The sequence below is a fragment of the Rhinopithecus bieti genome, unplaced genomic scaffold (genome assembly GCF_001698545.2).
Source record: "Rhinopithecus bieti isolate Rb0 unplaced genomic scaffold, ASM169854v2 scaffold_21412, whole genome shotgun sequence".
Classification (NCBI taxonomy): Eukaryota; Metazoa; Chordata; class Mammalia; order Primates; family Cercopithecidae; genus Rhinopithecus; species Rhinopithecus bieti.
This window is the reverse complement of record NW_016811643.1, coordinates 1010032-1032060: the sequence shown is the minus strand read 5'-3', so window position 1 is coordinate 1032060 and position 22029 is coordinate 1010032. Positions and strand designations below refer to the sequence as shown.

The 22029-nt window shown below is 40.6% G+C and overlaps 1 protein-coding gene across 1 annotated transcript in view; it reads right to left on the bottom strand.

The window, feature by feature from the left end:
- FCHSD2 (FCH and double SH3 domains 2) overlaps positions 1-22029 on the bottom strand; it is a 320741-nt gene that overhangs the window by 15101 nt on the left and 283611 nt on the right. Inside the window, exon 13 of the mRNA XM_017894322.1 lies at positions 17862-18023. Coding sequence (XP_017749811.1) covers positions 17862-18023 — 162 coding nt within the window. The remainder of the gene's footprint in view (positions 1-17861; positions 18024-22029) is intronic.

Sequence of the window (22029 nt, the reverse complement as noted above, 5' to 3'; positions counted from 1 at the left end):
TTTTTTAAAAAAAGAAAAATTTTTTTTTTTTTTTTTTTTTTTTTGAGATGGGAGTTTTGCCCTTGTCACCCGGGCTGGAGTGCAGTGGCGTGATCTTGGCTCACTGTAACCTCTGCCTCCTAGGTTCAAGCAATGCTCATGCCTCAATCTCCCAAACAGCTGGGATTACAGGCACCCACCACCACACCTGGCTAATTGTTTTGTATTTTTAGTAGAGATGGGGTTTCACCATGTTGGCCAGGCTGGTCTTGAACTCCTGGCCTCCAGTGATCCACCCACCTCCCAAAGTGCTGGTATTATTATAGGTGTGAGCCACTGCACCAGGTCTAGGACAGAGATTTAAAAAAAAAATTTATGTTTTTTGAGACAGAGCCTTGCTCTGTTGAGTAGGCTGGAGTGCAGTGGTGCGATCTCGGCTCACTGCAAGCTCCGCCTCCTCAGCTTCCCGAGTAGCTGGGACTACAGGTGCCGCCACCACACCCAGCGAATTTTTTGTATTTTTAGTAGAGACGGGGTTTCACTGTGTTAGCCATGATGGTCTTGATCTCCTGATCTCATGATCTGCCCACTTCGGCCTCCCAAAGTGCTGGGATTACAGGTGTGAGCCACTGCGCCCAGCCAGGACAGAAACTTTTTTTAAATCAAGAAGTAAGTTTGTGTCAAATACATAGGAAATATTTATCAGTATCCTTTCACTTTTCACTGTTAAGTACTGACTAACAAAGGCCTCTAAATTTTAACTGATCCTGTTAGTGAACATTAAAAAGGTTTCAGGCCAGGTGTGGTGGCTCACGCGTGTAATCCAAGCACTTTGGGAGGTGAAGGTAGGTGGATCATTTGAGGTCAGGAGTTTGAGACCAGCCTGGCCAACATGGTGAAACCTAACCCCATCTCTACTAAAAATATAGAGAAAAAAAATATAGCCAAGCATGGTGGTGCATGCCTGAAGTCCCAGCTACTGGGAAGGCTGAGGCAGGAGAATTGCTTGAACCCAGGAGGCGGAGGCTAAGTGAGCCAAGATTGCACCACTGCACTACAACTGAGGCGACAGTGTGACTCTGCCTCAAAAAAAAAAAAAAAAAAAAAAAAAAACTAAACAAACCACTTGATCTAGTAATTCCACTTTTATGAATACATCATGAGGAAATAAAATCACCAGGATGTAAGACTATGTATTTTAAGATGTTTACTGCAGCACTGCCTGCCTGTAGTGACAAACGCCTGGACACAATCGATATGTCCATCAACAGGGGAATGTTTGAATGCATTCTGATGTATCCATATTATAGATTAATAACACTCATTAAAAATAAAGTTCGCTGGTCGGGTGCCATGGCTCATGCTGGTAATCCCAGCACTTTGAGAGGCTGAGGTGGGCGGATCACGAGGTCAGGAGATCGAGACCATCCTGGCTAACACGGTGAAACTCCATCTCTATTAAAAAAATACAAAAAATTAACTGGGTGTGGTGGCATGCGCCTGTAGTCCCAGCTACTCGGGAGGTTGAGGCAGGAGAATTGCTTGAACCCGGGAGGCGGAGCTTGCAGTGAGCCGAGATGGTGCCACTGCACTCCAGCCTGGTGACAGAGCGAGACTCTGTCTCAAAACAAAACAAAAAACAAGAAAAAAAAAATAAAGTTCGCCAAGTATGTGAAAAAACACTCAATATCATTAGAGAAATGCAAATCAAAATCACAATGAGATACCATTTCACACCAATCAGAGTGGCTTTTTTTTTTTTTTTTTGAGATAGGGTCTTGTTCTGTTACCCAGGCTGGAGCACAGTGACACAATCACAGTTCATTGCAGTGTCGACCTCCTGGGCTCAAGCAATCTTCCTGCTCCAGCCTCCCGAATAGATGGGACTATAGGTGTGCACCACCACGCCTGGCTAATTTTTGTTTTTGTTTTGGTAGATAAGGGGTTTCATCACGTTGCTTAGGCTGGTCTTGAACTCCTGGGTTCAAGTGATCCTCCCGCCTTGGCCTCCCAAAGTGCTATCATTATAGGAGTGAGCCATCATGCCTAGCTGAGAATGGCTATTATTTAAAAAGTCAAAAAATAACAGATGCTGGTGAGGTTATGGAAAAAAGGAAGGCTTATACACTGCTGGTGGGAGTGTAAATTAGTTCAGCCATTGTGGAAAGCAGTGTGGCAATTCCTCAAAGAGCTAAAAACAGAACTACCATTCAACCCAGCAATCCCATTACTGGGCATATACCCAAAGGTATATAAATCATTCTACTATAAAGACGCATGGGCAGGAGTGGTGGCTCATGTCTGTAATGCCAGCACATTGGGAGGCTAAAGCGGGTGGTGCCAAAATGGCAAAACCCTGTCTCTACTAAAAATACAAAAATTAACCAGGCCTGGTGGTGTGTGCCTGTAATGCCAGCTATTCAGGAGGCTGAGGCACAAGAATTGCTTGAACCTGTGAGGCGAAGGTTGCAGTGAGTCAAGATTGTGCCAGTGCACTGCAGCCTGGGCAACAGAGCAAGACTGTCTTAAAAAAAAAAAAAAAAGACACATGCATACATGCACATGTATATTCACTGAAGCACTATTTATACTAGCAAAGACATGGAATCAACCTAAATACTCACGAATGACAAGTTGAATAAAGAAAATGTGGTACATATATACCATGAAATACTATGCAGCCACAAAAAAGAATGATGTCTTCTGCAGGAACATGGATGGAACTGGTGGCCATTATCCTTAACAAACTAATACAGGAACAGAAAACCAAATACTGCATGTTCTCACTAGTAAGTGGGAGCTAAATGATGGGCACTCATGGACACAAAGAGGGGAACAACAGACACTGCGGCCTACTTGAAGGCAGAAGATGGGAGGAAGGAGAGGATTAGAAAAAATAACTATTGGGTACTAGGCTTAGTACCTGGGTAGTGAAACAATTTGTAAAACAGACCCCCATGACACGAGTTTACCTATGTAACAAACCTGCCCATGTACCCTTGCACTTAAAAGTTTTTTAAAAAATGAGTTCGAGACTAGAAAAACCAGAAATAAACCTTCACGTACATGATTAAATAATTTTCAACAAGGATGCCAAGACCACTCAGTGGAGGAAAGGACAGTTTTCAACAAATGTTGCTGGAAAATTGGATACCCATATGCAAAAGAATGAAGTTGAAATCTCACCTTATATAATACACAGAAAAAATTAAATGGATCAAAGACCTAAACCTATGAAACTTTAAAAGAAAACACAGGGTAAACACTTTATGATGCTGGATTTGGCAATGATTTTTTTGGAGACAGAGTCTTGCTCTGTTGCCCAGGCTGGAGTGTAGTGGCGCGATCTTGACTCACTGCAACCTCTGCCTGCTGGGTTCAAGCAATTCTCCTGCCTCAGCCTCCCAAGCAGCTGGGACTACAGGCGCACACCACCACACCCAGCTAGTCTTTTGTATTTTAGTAGAGACGGGGTTTTACAGCGTTGCTCAGGCTGGTCTCGAACTCCTGAGCTCAGGCAACGCCCCTCCCCCCGACCTCAATGATTTTTTTAAATATGATGCCAAAAGCATAGGCAACAAAAGAAAAAAACAGATACATTGAACCTTATCAAAATAAAAAAGATGTATGCATCAAAGAACAATAGAGTGAAAAGGCAACCCACAGAATGGGATAAGGTATTTGCAAGTCATATATCTTAAAAGGGATTAATATCCAGAATATATAAAGAATCCCTAAAACTGACCACCAAAAACAAATAATCCAATTAAAAATGGGCAAAAGGTTTGAAGAGATATCTTTCCAAAAAGGATATATAAATAGCCAATAACCACATGAAAATAGCTCAACATCACTAATGATTAGGGAAATGCAAATCAAAACCACAATGAGATACCATTTCATACCCATTAGGATGCTATCATACACACACACACACACACACACACACACACACACAGAAAATAACAAGTGTTGACAAGGATGTGGAAAAACTGGAACCTTTATACACTGCTAGTAGGGATGTAAAATGGTACAGCTGCTATGGAAAAACAGTAACATGTTTCTTCAATAAATTAAACACAGAATGACCACATAATTCAGCAATGCCATTTTGGGTATATACCCAAAAGAACAGAAAGCACAGACCTGAACAGATATTTGTAAACCAATGTTCACAGCCACATTATTCACAAAAGGTAGAAGCAACTCAAGTGTCCATTGAGAGATGAATGGATAAGTAAAATGTAGGTATATATCACAAACCAAATAAAAATGTGGCATATATACATACAATGGAATATTATTGTCTGTCTGTCTATCTATCTATCTGGTTAGAGACAGGGTCTCACTCTGCTGCCCAAGCTGGAGTGCAATGGTGCGATCGTAGCTCATTGCAGCTTTGAACTCCTGGATGCCAGGGATCCTCCTACTTCAGCCCCCCAAGTAGCTGGGACTACAGGCACACGCCACCATGCCCAGTTTATTCAGTCTTTAAAAGGAGGGAAATTTTGACACGCTACACAGAACATGGGTGATCTTTTGAGGCCATTATGCTAAGTGGAATAAGCCAGTCACAAAAAGATAAAATACTCTGATTTCATTTATATGAGGTACCTAGAGTAGTCAAATTCATAGAGACAGAAAGCAGAATTGTGATTGCCAGAGGCTGCATGATGGGGAGTTATTGCTTAATGGGCAGAGAGTTTTACTTTAGATAGATGAAAAGAATCCTGGAGATGGGCCAGGCGGGGTGGCTCATGCCTGTAATCCCAACACTTTGGGAGGCTGAGGCAAGCAGATCACGTAAGGTCAGGAGTTCGAGACCAGCCTGGTCAACATGGTGAAACCCAATCTCTCCTACAAATACAAAAATTAGGCCAGGCATGGTGGCTCACACCTGTAATCCCCGCACTTTGGGAGGCCGAGGCAGGCAGTCCACCTGAGGTTGGGAGTTTGAGACCAGTCTGACCAACATGGAGAAACCCCATCTCTACTAAAAATACAAAATTAGCCTGGCGTGGTGGCACATGCCTATAATCCCAGCTACTCGGGAGGCTGAGGCAGGAGAATCGCTTGAATCTGGGAGGCGGAGGTTGCGGTGAGCTGAGATCGTGCCATTGCATTCCATCTTGCCTGGGCAACAAGAGCGAAACTCTGTCTCAAAAAAAAAAAAAAAAAAAAAAGACCAAAATTTGCTGGGGGTGGTGGCAGGTGCCTATAATCCCAGCTGCTCAGGAGGCTGAGGCAGGAGAATCACCTGAACCCAGGAGGTGGAGGCTACAGTGAGCCAAGATCATGCCACTGTACTCCAGCCTGGGTGACAGGGTGAGACTCAGTCTCAAAAAAAAAAAAAAAGAGTTCTGGAGATGGATGGATGGTGGGGATGGTTCCACAACCATGTGAATGTACTTAATGCCACTAAACTTATATTTAAAATGGTATATTTGTATATTTTACCATACACATGAACAAACATGAAAGGCACACTCCCTTCTGAAATGTAACACAAGGAAAATAATTTTTTAACCCAGTTTCAAGGTATATTACCCATCATGGCTAAAAGGCATCTATTAATTGAAATGGCATTGAGTGTAAAAAATGAGTTAGATCCATAGGCACTTACAGCACTGTCCGTGATATATTGAATATAAATAATCTTTATATCAGCATACATATCTGACAGGGGAAGGCAGAATGCGAAGAATAAAGACTGGAAAATAGAGGAAATGACTGACTTACTTTTTATATACATCTATACTCTTTGAATTATTAGAATACACGTTTTACTTTTTAAATTAAAAACCTAATAAAGAAGAGACAAACAGCCTCAAATATTTGTTTCTTGCTTGCTGCACACAAGCACTTATTTGGCTGCTTTTCCCCATATTCAAACATACAAAAACACCAATATTTACACATTTAAGGTTACAAAGAATGGACAGGCAGGATTGGCCTTCATAGGACAGCCATTAAATTAATTAAAGTATCAAATATCTACTGTATGTAGAAAACTATGCTAGCCTCTTTGACGGATAGAAAACGAAGGACACAGTGTCTCCTTCCAGGGGTTCACAATCCAGAGTGAAGGATACTAAAAGGAGAGGCCAGGTGCATGGCCCTGGGAATGTGGAAGAGGCCACTGGAGAGGAGTCAGGGAAGACTTCCCGGGATATGATGAGTCTAAAAGTACAGGCTGCCTAGCTGTCAAGTTCTACTTTTTCATGAATTAAAGGGCTTTCTCTTGAGTAACTATCACTGAAGTTTTAAAAGTGACTCTCCTCTTAACCACTGTTTCCCTAATAAAATTCTATAGCACTGTATACATGTATCAAAATGCCCTTCTGTATCCCATAAATATGTATAAATATTATGTCAACTAAAATAAAGGGAAAAAATTCTACAGAATTGTGGAGAGTTCCAGGATAAGAAACTATACATTTTTCCTGACATATTTATTGCCACCATTTCAAAGCTGCTGAAATATTCTCATTGATAACTTTATTGAAAATTCTCCACAGCTGAGTGAGGAAATACTGTGCTATGTCTTACAAATTATTCATCTATCATCAGTCAGGTCGGTGGCAAAACAGTTTCACATCATATTGAGTCTTTTGCCACTCAATAGGAGCAAAATATTCAGAATCACAGACTTATGATTCTATTGTTTTCCAACAGGGCATTGTGCCACATAAAAGAATCATGCTACAAACTGCCATAAAATTAACTTTAAACATATTATATATACTTAGAAGACACTGCCTTCATATTCTAGGAAAGGTTACAGGCATTTAAAAAAAAACAGTGGGTACTACAAACATCAAAACAAAACAAAACACCCATACATTTATAAAAATGTGGGCAGAACAAGTTTCCAAAAATATACATGTACTGTGCTTTGGCACTGGGAATCAATCCAAAACATTTAATCTTGGCAACCTGGTTGATACTAAACATTCCTTTTTTCCTCCTTTATTTGGAGTTGATTTTTGGATTCCCATGGAAGGCAATAAGGTTGCAGTGCCAGCAATAGGGGTCACTGTCATATGCTTCTGTGTTGCTCTAGCTGCTTTCCAAAGCATGTCATCTCAGAATAATTTCTTCCTTTTTCCAATTCCACTCTCTTAGCTGAACTGTTACACTGTTTTCTTGACCCAGCATTTCTAAAATCACATGCTTCCTCTGTCTCTTAAGGACTGCTCTCTCATCCCCTTTTCTTCCTGTCCCTTGACAGAACTTCAATCAAAACTATTCTTTCTAGTCATACTAACATTTTTCCTTTCTTAGATGTAAAATGCTTACTCCTTTTTTTTTTTTTTTTTTTTTTGAGACAGAGTTTCACTCTTGTCGCCCAGGCTGGAGTGTAATGGTGTGATCTTGGCTCACTGCAACCTTTGCCTCTCGGGTTCAAATGATCCTCCTGCCTCAGCCTCCCAAGTAGCTAGGACTACAGGTGTGCACCACCATGCCCAGCTAATTTTTTTTGTTTGTTTGTTTGTTTTTTTTTTTTTGAAACGGAGTCTCGGTCTGTCGCCTGGGCTGGAGTGGCGTGGCCGGATCTGAAGCCTCACTGCAGCTCCCGCCCTCCCGGGTTTACGCATTCTCGCCTGCCTCAGCCCTCGCGGAAGTCAGCTGGGACTAACAGGGGGCCGCCACTCACCCGGCCCTAGATTTTCTGTATTTTTTTTAGTAGAGACGGGGTTGGGGTTTCACTATGTTGGCCAGGCTGGTCTTGAACTCCTGACCTCAGATGATCCACCTTACTTGGCCTCCCAAAGTGCTTGGATTACAGGCGTGAGCCACCGCACCCGGCCAAAATGCTTACTCTTATTGCAGAGGCAGACAAGATGATCTTTTTGAGTTGATTTCGGGAGCCATCTTCTTGTACTCAGCAAAAACACCTCTGAGGGGCTCAGCTTCATGGCACAATCATGAGGTAGAAAGCAGAGTCTTGGAGTCTGGCCAACTTGGGTTTGAATGCTGACTGTGTCACTTGTTGTGTGACCTTGGGCAAATTATTAAATTCCTCAATTTCAGTGACCTTGTCTCTCTAATGAAGACAATTACTTCTTCACAGGATTAGCATAAAGATTAAATGAAGTAAAATATTTAAAATCCCTAACACATGTTTGGTGCATAGGAGGTACTTAATAAAGCATTAGCTTTGTTTTTACGAGGAAGGGAGAATCCAGATAAAGAATCTGGTAATACCTAACACAGAGGAAGGCAGCTCCTCAATATTTACTAATAGAACCTCTCATCTCCATTGGACAGAGAAGTGATCACAGTGGACATTACTCCAAATACAACATGAGTAAGTTATCAAAGATGATGTTAACCAAAGGAATATAAATCATTGTTATAAAGACACATATACATGTATGTTCACTGCAGCATTGTTCACAATAGCAAAGACATGAAATCAACCTAAATGCCCATCAATGGTAGACTGGATAAGGAAAATGTGGTACATATACACCATGGAATACTATGCAGTCATAAAAAAGAATGAGATCATGTCCTTTGGAGGGACATGGATAGAGCTGGAGGCCATTATCCTTAGCAAACTAACACAGGAACAGAAGACCAAACACCGCATGTTCTCACTTGAAGTGGAAGCTAAATGATTAGAACATGGACACATCGAGGGGATCAACAGACACTGGGGCCTTTCAGAGGGTGGAGGGTGGAAGGAGGGAGAGGATCAGGAAAAATAACTAATGGGTATGAGACTTAATACCTGGGTGATGAAATAATCTGTATAACCCCCCCAAAAAACAAGTTTACCTATGTAACAAACCTGCAATTATATCCCCGAACTTAAAATAAAATTAAGAAAAGATGATGCTAAAATATCAGGAAAATGGATTTGTGCTTCCAGGCAAGATAGAGTATTAGGGATCAGATTTAACCTCCTGTCAGAAACAACTGAAAAACTGTTTAAAATATATGAAAGAACAGTTTTCAAGACACTGGGCATCACTCATGAAGGACAGTGATCCCTGGGGGATGGGAAACAAACAACTCCCACAACATACTGTATGAAGAACGTTTCTAGGCTATGACATAGGGAGAAGAAACCCAGGCACATTATCGTGATCTCCCTGAACAGAGGAGATGAAACTGGGAATTTAGTAAAGCCAAAGTGGAGACAGCTCAGGATGTGGAGTATAGCAGTCTCCCCTTATCCGTGGTTTGGCTTTTCATGGTGCCAGTTACCCAGTCAACCATGATGCAAAAATATTAAGTGGAAAGTTCCAGAAATAAACAATTCATACGTTTTGAATTGTGTGCCATTCTGAGCAGCTTGATGAAATTTTACAGTGATTCACTCTGTCTCCCCAGATGTGAATCACCCCTTTGTCAAGTATATGCAAGCTATGTAAGCTACTTACCCATTAGTCATTTAGTGGCCATCTCGGTTATCCCGATTGACTGTCACCATATCATGGTGCTTGTGTTCAAGTAGCCCTTATTTTACTTAATACTGGCCCCAAAGCACCAGAGTAGTGCTGCTGGCATATTGTTATAGTATTCTATTTTATTACTAGTTAGTGTTGTTAATCTCTTACTGTGCCTCATTTATAAATTCACTTTATGATAGCTATGTATGTATAGTATACATAGGGTTCGGTACTATCTGTGATTTCAGGCATGCACTGGAGGTCTCTTGAAATGTATCCCCCACAGATAAGGGGGGACTGTAATGAAGAAGAGAGAGATGCACAGAATTTAGGAAATCTGTAGAGGGTCCTCCTCAAGACTTTGGCTGAGTACTGGTCAGTACATATATGTGAAGAAATTACCCAAAGCTAGGGCTAGAAGCACCAAAAAGGATTAGAAAAGATAATCCTCAGAACTCACACAGGTCTGAGAATAACTCCTGCTCCCTCCTAAAAGAGTAAAAACCTCATAAGGCACAGGGCACCCAGTAGAGTATTAAGATTAGTAAGGATACAGAACAGCTGTCCCCAGTCTTTTAGGCACCAGGAACCAGTTTCATGGAAGACAATTTTTCCATGGATCAGACCCTTGGGGCACCATGAGGGAAGGTTTCAGGATGAAACTGTTCCATCTCAGATCATCAGTATTAGATTCTCATAAGGAGGGTCCAATCTAGATCCCTCACATGTGAAGTTCACAATAGGGTTTATGCTTCTCTGAGAATCTAATGCTGCTGCTGATCTGACAGGAGGTGGAGCTCAAGCAGTAATGCTCCCTCTGGGGCCACTTACCACCTGCTGTGTGGTTCAGTTCCTAACAGGCCATGGACCGGTAAAAGGTTTGTTCCAGTCTAGAAGACTAGAACAATACTATAACCAACTTGACTTAATTGACATGTATAGAATGTAACCCCTAACAATAGCAAAATATACATTCTTTTTTTTTTTAAGAACACATGTAACAGTTACCAAGATATACCTTTATACTGGGTCACAAAACAAAGCTCAAAAAGTTTAAAAGGATTCAAGTATGTTATTTGACTACAATGGAAATAAACTAGAAATAAAAAGCTATCTGGAAAAAACTCCAAATATTTGGAAATTCAGTAACACACTTTTAATTACCCATCAGTCAAAAGAAGAAATTAAAACATAAATTAGAGGCCGGGTGCAGTGGCTCACTCCTATAATCCTAGCATTTTGGGAGGCTGAGGTGGGTGAATTGCTAGAGCTCAGGAGTTCAAGACCAGCCTGGGCAACATAGTGAGAACCCATCTCTACTAAAAATACAAAAAATTAGCTGGGCGTGGTGATGCTGCGAGGCTGAGGCATGAGAAATCACCCGGGAGGAGGAGGTTGCCATCAGCTGAGATTGCGTCACTGCACTCCAGCTTGGGTTACAGAGTAAGACTCTGTTTAAAAAAAAAAAGTAAACTGGAAAATATTTTGAAGTGGATAAAAATGATAACACAACATATCAGAATTTGTGCAATGGACCTAAAGCAATACTTACAGGGAAATGTTTAGCACTGAATGCCAATATTCAAAAAGAAGAAAAGTCTCAAATCAATGACCTCGGTTTCTACCTTACAAATTAGAAAGGAGAAAATTAAATCCAAATTGAACAGAAGAAAGGAAATAATAAAATCCTGAGCAGAAATCAAGAAAATAGAAAAGAGAAAATGAGGGAAAATCAATAAAATCAAAAGCTGATTCTTCATAGAGATCCATCTAATTAATAAACCTCTAGCAGAATGATCAGAAGAGAGGAGACACCACCAATATCAGGAATGAGGTGATATCACTACTAATTTTCTAGATAATCAAAGCATAAGGGAATATTATAAACAACTTTGTGCCAATAAATCTGACCACTTAGATGGAATGGACAAATTCCTTAAAAGAGACAACTTACCAAAGCTCACTCAAGAAGAATAACCTTAATAACCCTGTATCTACTAAAGAAATGGAGTCTGTTTTTTAAAAACTTCCAAAAGAAAACTCCAGGACCAGATAACAGCCCTGGTAAATTCTACCAAATATTTCAGGAAGACAAAATTCCACACAATTCTACACAAGGCTTCCAGAAACTTGAAGAGGAGAGGATACTTTTCAAATAATTTGGAGACAAGCATTGTAACAAAATCAGACAAGAATACTACAAGGAAATGAATGGAGATGGAAGCATGCTTATCAGAGTCCTAGCAAACCAGTTCCAATCAATATATAGAAAGGATAGGCTGGGCGCGGTAGCTCATGCCTATAATCCTAGCACTTTGGGAGGCCGAGGTGGGTGGATCCACTGAGGTCGGGAGTTCAAGACCAATCTGACCAACATAGAGAAACCCTATCTCTACTAAAAAAAAATACAAAATTAGCCAGGCATGGTGGCATATGCCTATAATCTCAGCTACTTGGGAGGCTGAGGCAGAAGAATCACTTGAACCTGGGAGGCAGAGGTTGTGGTGAGCCGAGATAACGCCATTACACTCCAACCTGGGCAACAAGAGCGAAATGTCGTCTCCAAAAAAATAAAAATAAAAATAAAAAAAGGATAATATATCATTACCCAAGTGGGGTTTACCAGGAATGTGAAGCTGGTTTAATATCTGAAAAATCATCAATACAATTAAACCATATTAGCAGACTAAAAAAGAACCATTTGACAAGATCCAACATCCATTTCTATTAGCAAACAAAATAGAAACAGAAGAAACTTCTTTAACATGATAAAGGGCATCTACAAAAACCCTACTGCTAACTTTATACTTAATGGTGAAAGACTGAATGCATTCTTGCTAAAAGTTCAAGAACAAGGCAAGGATTTCTGCTGACTCTCACCACTTCTATTCAGCAATTTTATAGTAAGAAGGAAAAAGGAATACAAATAGGAAAAGAATAAGTAAAACTGTCTTTATTTGCAGGTGACATGGTTATATAGAAAATCCTATGGTATTTACAAAAGAGTACTAGAACTAGTAAGTGTGTTTAGCAAGATTGCAGGACACAAGATCAATATACAACAATCAACTGGTTTTTTACAGATTAGCAATGAACAACTGGAAATTGAAATTTAAAAAATCATTTACAATAGCATCAAAATTATGAAATAGGGATAAGTCTGACACAGGATGTGAAAGATCTATCTACTGAAAACTTGTACAAAACATTGCTGAGAGAAATTAAAGTCCTAAATAAATGGATAAGTATATTACGTTCATGGATTGATGGATTGGAAAACTGAATATTGTTAACATGGCAATGTTATCTTCCAGTTGATCTATACAGTCATCATAATCCTAATAAAATCCTGATAGGCTTTTGGGGTAGAAAACCAATTTTAAATTCATATGGAAATGTAAAGGACCTAGAATACCCAAAACAACTTTGATAAAGAAGAAAGTTGGAGGACTTACACTATCTGAAGTCATGACTTATTCTAAAATTACAGTAATTAAGACAGTGTAGTACTGGCATCAAGCTAGACAAAGAGATCAATGGAACAGAATAAAATGTCAAGAAACAGACCCATACATATATGATTAATTTTTTTTTAAAGAGACAAAGTCTTGCTCTGCTTCCCAGGTTGGAGTGCAGTGGCATAATCATAGTTCACTGTAACTTTGAACTTCTGGGTTCAAGATATCTTCTTGCCTTAGCCTCCTGAGTAGCTAAGACCGCCAGAATGTACCACAGTGCCTGGCTAGTTGAAAATTTTTTTTTTCTTTTTTTAGAGACAGGGTCTACTATGTTGCTCAGGCTGGTCTCAAACTCCTGGCCAGAAGAGATCCTCCCACTCAGCCCAATGTGTTGGGAATACAGGCGGGCCTGAATAACTGATTTTTGACAATGATGCAAAGGCAATTCAGTGGAGAAAGGACAGTTAAAAATAAGTTCCAAAAGGGACAAAGAACTCTGACTTACTCTGTTTACCATAATCAAAGATGAGCTCATGCTGAATTACAGATTTAAATGTAAAACCTAAAACTATAAAATTTCTAGAAGAAAATCTAGGAGAAAATCTTTATGACCTTGGTTTTAGGCAAAGATTTCTTAGCTACCACACCAAAATATCCATAAAAGAAAATTGGTAGGTTAGACTTCATTAAAATTAAAATTTGTGCCCTTTGAAAAGTATTAAGGAAATAAAAAAATAAGCCACAGACTAGAAGAAAATTACATAAATCAAAATATCTGATAAAGGATTTATATTCAGAGTATAAACTCTTAAAATGCAATAAAAAGAAAACAAACCTAATAAAAAATAAACAAAGATTTGAACAGACACTTCACCAAAGAAAATATACAGATGCAAATAAACACATGAAAAGATGCTCAACATTATCGGGGAAACGGAAATTAAAATGACAATGATTTACAACATCACACCTATTAGAATGTCTAAAGTTAAAAAGACTGACTATACTAAGTGTTGACAAGATTGTGGAATAACTGAAACACTAGTACCCTATTGATGGGACTGTAAAATGGTATAACCACTTTGGAAAACAGTTTGTCAGTTTCTTAAAATGTTAAATAAATACCTATTGTATGACCCAGCCACAGCATATGACCTTAGCAGTTTTAGGAACTCCTTATCTTACCCTTATCTCCAACATCGTTATTGAGCATGGTCTTCACAAAGACCAGAGTCAGAATTTATTTATATGCAACTCTGCAGATGTTCATACTCTAAGGGAGGCTGTACAACAGAGTAGACTGGCAGTTTGCCTTTGTACATTAGTTGGGGAAAGTGGTTGAAAATAGGGAAGTGATGTTAAGATTGTGGGCTATAGTTTGAAAATCCAAGAAATAAAAGAACAGGGTGGGCGTAGTGGCTCACAAATAAAAGAGTAGAAAGAATAAAAATATGGGCTGGGTGTGATGGCTCATGCCTGTAATACCAGCACTTTGGGAGGCCAATGTGGGCGGACTGCTTGAGCCTACGAGTATGAGACTAGCCTGGGCAACATGGTGAAAATACAAAAATTAGCTGGGCATGGGGGCGTGAGCCTGTAATCTCAGCTACTCAGGAGGCTGAGGCAGGAGGATCCATTGAGCCCCAAAGGTTGAGGCTGCAGTGAGCCATCGACAGCACCACTGCACTTCAGCCTGGGTGATAGAGCGAGACTGTCTCCACACAAACAAAAATACACATTATGTTGTACACCATAAATATATACAATTTTTTGTAAATTAAAAAATAAATAAATAAAAGAGTAAGTAAATACACTGAATTGCTAGCTGTGCTGTTATAAGGATGGAGCTATTAATCATTTTCTTCTTTAATGTATTTTCCAATTTTTTAGTAATCTGCTTACCTAACTTTTTCTATTGTAGAATTAATATAATTTCAAAAGTTAGGCTGTCATCTTGGTATGGCTTTTGAGTAAGAGAAACCCAACAACAAGAGAAGGGAGGCCGAGTGACACAGACTGATGGGGTCGCTGGCAGCAATCTAATAGGGGAAGCAGCATGCAGGCTCTGGCCACCTGCAACTGAGTAACTGTGTCAGTGGACTGTTCTCCTTTAAAAACAATGTTGCTATTCTCTGGAATTCCTTTCTTCCAATCTTACATTCTGTACCTTAGCATGATATAGAAGGCGGAGTTAATACCCAAGTAAGTATAGTTCCTTCCTTATTCTATAAGGGAGTAGCCTGTGTCGTTTTTAAACATTTATCTTCCACAAGGCATTTTCAGTTGCACTACTATTAATGTCTAACAGTAGTATTAATCATGTTTTCCAGATGACGAATGGTTTTGTTGGCACCTGTAATGGAAGAAATAATTTAGCCTCTAGAATGTGTATTTCTGCTTCATGTTCCTTAGTCAGCTAGCTGTCAGTATGAAGAGATACAGCCCCCTCTAAATAATTTCAGTGCTGTTATTTAAAAGCAGATTAAATAAATATGGGTCCTCATTAAGCTATTTTGTGCCTATGTCTCTCCTTTATTTATATTATTAGATCTTCCACAAAATGTAATCTCTCAGTTGAAAGATGCAGGTTCGTAAGATTGACTAGCGGGAAGAACAACATGGGATGGGATTGCAAAATGCTCCCTTCACAGAGGATATGATATGTCTCTAGATGAGTGATTTCTCTGGACAGGTCTCAAAAACACTCATTTATTCAATACTTACTACTACTGTATTAGGGACAACTCCTTCATTTCCTTCCTTCACAACGAGAACAGCCCTTCTTTATCTCCCATTAAAATTCTTCAAGGACTATCCCAAATGACATATCTCCATGGGGCACACTTTCTTCCCTATTCTAGCTGATACTGAGCTTTTCTGACAGTATTTCAAAGAATCACAAGATTCTGGAGTTGGTTGGTGGGGAGGGGATGGTGGGAATCTCAGAGTCTTTTAATCTTTCTTTCAGAAACCCAAGAGAAGTGACTTTTTCCAAGGTGTGCAGATGAGTTAGAAGTAAGCAATTCCAAGTTTGCTACACAGTAGCCCAGTCATACACTGCCATGTATCACTAAGATCTATAAAGGTCTGTCTGGTCTCCTAGCTTGTAAACTCTATGAGGAAGGAGACCAAGTTTTGTTCATCTTCAGTTTGCCCAGGAAGTAAGTACAAAGTTAGGTGGTATGCGCCTGCTCAGTTCAAAGTCAGATGGTATGTGCCCGCTCAATCGATTTGGTTAGAAAAGGTGCTAGTTGAAGGAAAATCATGGGTTTGATTGGTTGGAAACAGTCATGCTGTAGAAGCCCAAAGCAAGTGGGCCTGGAATTTGCTGTCATCAAAAACTCTACAACAATCTGAAGTAGATGAGCATTATGACTTTTAGAAAGTGCAATAGTAGGAGATATTCCATGAGATGGAGCAACTCTGTTCTCTTTTTTTTTTTTTTTTTTTTTGAGATGGAGTTTCACTCTCGTCACCCAGGCTGGAGTGCAATGGCATGATTTCAGCTCCCTGAAACCTCTGCCTCATGGGTTCAAGCAATTCTTCTGTCTCAGCCTCCCGAGTAGCAGGGATTATGGGTGTCCGCCACCATGCCTGGCTAATTTTTGTGTTTTCAGTAGAGACAGTGTTTCACCATGTTGGCCAGGCTGGTCTCGAACTCCTGACCTCAGGTGATCCATCTGCCTCGGCCTCCCAAAGTGCTGGGATTACATGTGTGAGCCACCACGCCCGGCCGGAGCAACTCTGTTCTAATAACAACTGGGGAAGCGCTTGTAATCCCAAAGTCAAGTGGGTGATGTTTCTTTTTCCCTCCAGCTGGATTAACATTAATAGTTAAATGAAAATAAAGCTTCAATAGATTGTTTTTCCTTAAAATGTAGACCCACACACAATCCTTTTTAAATGTGCAAGTGTATGCTCATTAGAAAATCAGAATGCTATGTGAAAAAACTTCAGGAATGTTTTAACATTTTGGCCAGTTTCTCTAGCAAGCCTGCCTGATATCTGAAGAGCACAACCATTTAAAGAGGCATTATGAAGATAGTGGGAAGTTGGGAGGTTAGAGTTTTAGCTTTTAGTTTGCCACTATTCCAACTACCTACTCAGCCATCCAGCCATTCACTCCTTCCTTCAAAAAATATTTAAGTACCTACTATGTGTCAGGCACTTTGCTGTGCAGAGCAGGGAACCAGGAAGATATGGCAATTATATTCTAGAGAGGAAAATAACAATAAACAAAAGAAAATAAATAAAGAAGGCAAGTTCAAACTATAATAAATACCATTGAGGAAATAAACAGGATGACAGAGAGTAATGGGTGGGGAGGTGACAGTAGAAATTACATTAGTCTGACTAGCAAGGCATCACATAGCCACCTATGTAATATCAGGCAAATCACTGAACTTTTCTGGTACTTAGATCTCCAACATGAAAAACTAAGGTTGAACCAGATGACATCAGAGTGGAAAAAGCCCTGGACTTGAAGTAAGGAAACTTAAGCTGTGCCCTGGCCTTGCCTGTAAACAAACTCACCTACACTCTCTCTATGTAAGGAGAATATGAAAGCTGTTAGGAGTTGAAGTCACCTCAGACTAAGCCCACACACTAAGAAGAGCATTCCTTTCACTTAAGATTGTGTGCAAATCTCTGGATGTTTATTTTCATTTTCACTAAAGACGACCTCCGAGAACTTCAGAGATACTAGATTGTTTTCTATTCTATTACTTCCAGACATGAAGCATATTTACTCTATGAATGGGATGAGTCTGGTAGATAGGCATTGATAACCCAAATAGTGATAACATATTCTTCATCATACATTAAAAAATACACTCATTTTTTTCCTCTCTTTCATTTCCTGGAATAATTTAAAATCAATTAGTGATAGGCTGAAGAACAAAACCTAAACCACTAGCAAACTATTATCTTTTTAAAAAATTTTGGCTATTATTAAGTTTGGCTACAGAGTCAAAGCATCCTTCAATGAAAATCAACTTATCATATCCAAGAAAAGAAATCGTACCGAGTGTAAAGTGCCATTACTGGTCACTGCAGGAGGGCGGGCCCATCGCTCATTTTCCAGTTCTTCCATTACTTGGCTCATGGCACTCTTTAGCCATGTGTCCACAGAAACACCGATCTGCTTTAGCAGGTCCAGCCGGGCTTCAGCTTTCAATTTAATTATCTATAGAACAAAGAAAATGGTCAGAAATCAAGGTTTTTATTATTCACAACAGCAAAGATAAGGAATCAACCCAAATTACCATCAATGATCGACTGGATAAAGAAAATGTGGCACATATACACCATGGAATACTATGCAGCCATAAAAAGGACAGAGATCACGTCCTTTGCAGGGACATGGATGGAGCTGCATGCCATTATCCTCAGCAAACTAAGACAGGAACAGAAAACCAAACACTGCATGCTCTCACTTATAAGTGGGAGCTGAACAATGAGAACATATGGACACATGAGTGGGGGAGAACAACACACGCTGGGGCCTGTGAGGGGATCATGGGTGGGGAAAGAGAGCATTAAGAAGAACAGCTAATGGAGCTGGGCTTAATAGCTAGGTGATGGGTTGATCTGTGCAGCAAACCACCATGACACACATTCCAGTATTACTTTTGCACCACCCTAATAACAAACCTGCACATTCTGCACATGTATCCTGGAACTTAAGCGCTGAAAAAAAAATTAGCTAGGCATGGTATCACGGGCCTGTAGTCCCAGCTACTTGGGAGGCTAAGGTGGGAGGATCACTTGAACCCAGGAAGGGGAAGTTGCAGTGAGCGGAGATCACACCACTGCACTCCAGCCTGGGTGACAGAGCAAGACTCTATTTAAAAAAACAAAACAAAACAAAACAAAACAAACAAACAAAAAAACTAGAAAGTATACAACTGTCACGAAAGGAAATTACTTAAAAGGAAAAGAATCATACATGATCCTATCAGTCTTACATGGCAAATATTCTCAAGGCTTTGTCCACATACAGACATATTTTTGCACAACTGTATTCTTTGTGGCAATGCAGCTTTTATTTTTTAAGTTACCATTTTTTTTTTAATTTTTAATTTTTTTGAGGTGGAGTCTCACTCTGTCACCCAGGCTGGAGTGCAGTGGTGCGATCTTGGCTCATTGCAACTTTCGCCTCCCAGGTTCAAGCAATTCTCCTGCCTCAGCCTCCCAAGTAGCTGGGATTACAGGTGTGTACCACCACACCTGGCTAATTTCTGTATTTTTAGTAGAGTCAGGGTTTTGCCAAGTTGGCCAGGCTGGTGTCGAACTCCTGACCTCAGGTGATCCACCTGCTTCAGCCTCCCAAAGTGCTGGGATTACAGGCGTGAGCCACCTCACCCAGACAAGTTACCATTTATTATAAACTTCTTGTTTATATCCCTACCAAAAAAAGGAAATCAAGCCTTTTTCCCCGTCAAATTAATCAAGTTCTTCCTAATCGATTAATTAGAACAATCTTGATATTTACTAGCAACTCTTCCTTGGCACAGATGCTGATTCTTCACTTGGAGCAGGGCAAGAGAAAGGGAGAGGGAGGGGAGATAGTGAAGAAGGGAAAGAGAGGGTGGAGGGGGTTGGAGGGAAGAAGAGAGAGAGAGAGAGAGAGAGGCAGAGAGACAGATCAGGAACAAAAGAAAAGAATCAGGGTATCCTAACAATGAAATACTTGCTTTTTTTTTTTAAAAAAATAAAAGTACGGAATGCTTCATGAATTTAAGTGTCACCCTTGCATAGGAGCCATGCTAATCTTCTCTGTATCGTTCCAATTTTAGTATATGTGATATTGAAGTGAACACATACTTGCCTTTTTTTTTTTTTTGAGACGGAGTCTCGTTCTGTCGCCCAGGCTGGAGTGCAGTGGCGCGATCTCCACTCACTGCAAGCTCTCCCTCAAGGGTTCACGCCATTCTCCTGCCTCAGCCTCCTGTGTAGCTGGGACTACAGGCGCCCACCACCGCACCCGGCTAATTTTCTTTGTATTTTTAGTAGCGACGGGGTTTCACCATGTTAGCCAGGATGGTCTCGATCTCCTGACCTCGTGATCCGCCTGTCTCAGCCTCCCAAAGTGCTGTGATTACAGGCTTGAGCCACTGCGCCCGGCCCCATACTTGCATTTTGACAAGGGCACAGTATTGATGATAGATCAAATATAACTTGTGAAGAGGAAGAGATCAAGAGTGATAAAGTCTGCTTCCTTTTCCTGTTCATAAGGCTATGCCTCAGAATATCCTGAAATCCAGCATTTTCAGTAGCCTTCTAACCCGTCTCCTGGACTTTGTATTCTCCTCTGTAATCCATCTTTTACAGTCTGTGAATGACCTTATCATGTTGCTCCCCTGTTAAAAAACTTCCATAACTCTTGATTATCTTAAATTAACTAATTCTTAACTAGGAATAAAAAATATCTTTCACAGTTTGGCTGAGTTATTTCCTTCTACTGCTTCTTCCCCCCGCCATGCTCCCACCCCACTGTCCCACTTGCTGTTCCTCTGATGCATCATGTGCTTGTGTGCCTGTGTGTATGCCAGTCCTCTGTAAATGCTTTCTCATTGCTTTTTGATACCTGGTGAGTGGCTTATCTTTTGACAGTCTGTTCAAATATTACCCTTTCCACAAAGATTTTTCTAAGTATTTCTCCACCTTCCTCAGGCAGTAAATAACTCCTTTTTCTCTGCTCCTAAAGCACTCCATATAGATCTAATTACAATGTGATAGGCACTAAATTATACTTAGCTATTTAACTAAGTATGCCTGTTTGATATAACTGGGGGCTCCTTTAAGACTCGAGCATTGACATTCAGTGTTATTCTCCTGTTACGTGTTAAGTAACCTTTTTTGAATAAATATCCTATATAACTGTGCTTCTACTTTTCCAAGGAAAGACTGAACGGGCTCTACCAATTCTTTCAAGATTGGCTCTACCAATCTTGAAAGACTGCCATTCAATGATACTCAGTTATAAACTACTGTGTCTCTTTAATAACAATAATTTTTAATATTAAAGAACTTCTAACAATTCTAACATTCTTCAGCACAAGCTTAAAGAATTCCCCCTTTGGGTCGGGCATGGTGGCTCACGCCTGTAATCTCAGCACTTTGGGAAGCCGAGGGGGGCAGATCACGAGGTCAGGAGATCGAGACCATCCTGGCTAACACGTTGAAACCCTGTCTCTACTAAAAATACAAAAAAGTAGCTGGGTGTGGTGGCAGGCGCCTGTAGTCCCAGCTACTAGGGAGGCTGAGGCAGGAGAATGGCGTGAACCTGGGAGGTGGAGTTTGCAGTGAACCGAGATCGTGCCACTGCACTCCAGCCTGGGTGACAGTGTGAGACTCCGTCTGGGGGAAAAAAAAAAAAAAGAATTCCCCCTTTGACTTGTTGACTTGGCTGCCTTTATTGATTAACTTGTTTGTCAACTAACAGTAATATCTTTGCTTTTAAACTAAATTTATGATGTGGCTGGCAGAAATAGCAGAGATTGAGAATCAAAAGTTCCTATTCTCCAAATTCAGGAAAGGGAATAACTGTTTATTCTTTAGCCCTTGTTTCATAAACCATAAACGAGTAACCACAGAACTAGTTTTAAATCCCTTCTGATCAGAAAGTAACTGCTGGCCGGGTGCGATGGCTCACGCCTGTAATCCCAGCACTTTGGGAAGCTGCGGCGGGTGGATCAATAGGTCAAGAGATCAAGACCATCCTGGCTAACACGGTGAAACCCCGTCTCTAGTGAAAATACAAAAATTTAGCCGGGCGTGGTGGCGGACGCCTGCAGTCCCAGCTACTCGGGAGGCTGAGGCAGGAGAATGGCGTGGACCCAGGAGGCGGAGCTTGCAGTGAGCCGAGATCCGGCTACTGCACTCCAGCCTGGACGACAGAAACTCCGTCTCAAAAAAAAAAAAAAAAAAAAGTCCGAGAAAAGATCTGGACTGGAAAGATAAATGTGAAAACAATCCTTAGTATACTTGTATACTGTCTCTTTTCTTTTTTCTTTTCTTTTTTTTTGAGACAGAGTCTCGCTATGTCGCCCAGGCTGGAGTACAGTGGCGCAATCTCGGCTCACTGCAAGGTCCGCCTCCCGGGTTCACGCCATTCTCCTGTCTCAGCCTCCAGAGAAGCTGGGACTACAGGCGCCCTCCACCACTCCCGGCTAATTTTTTGTATTTTT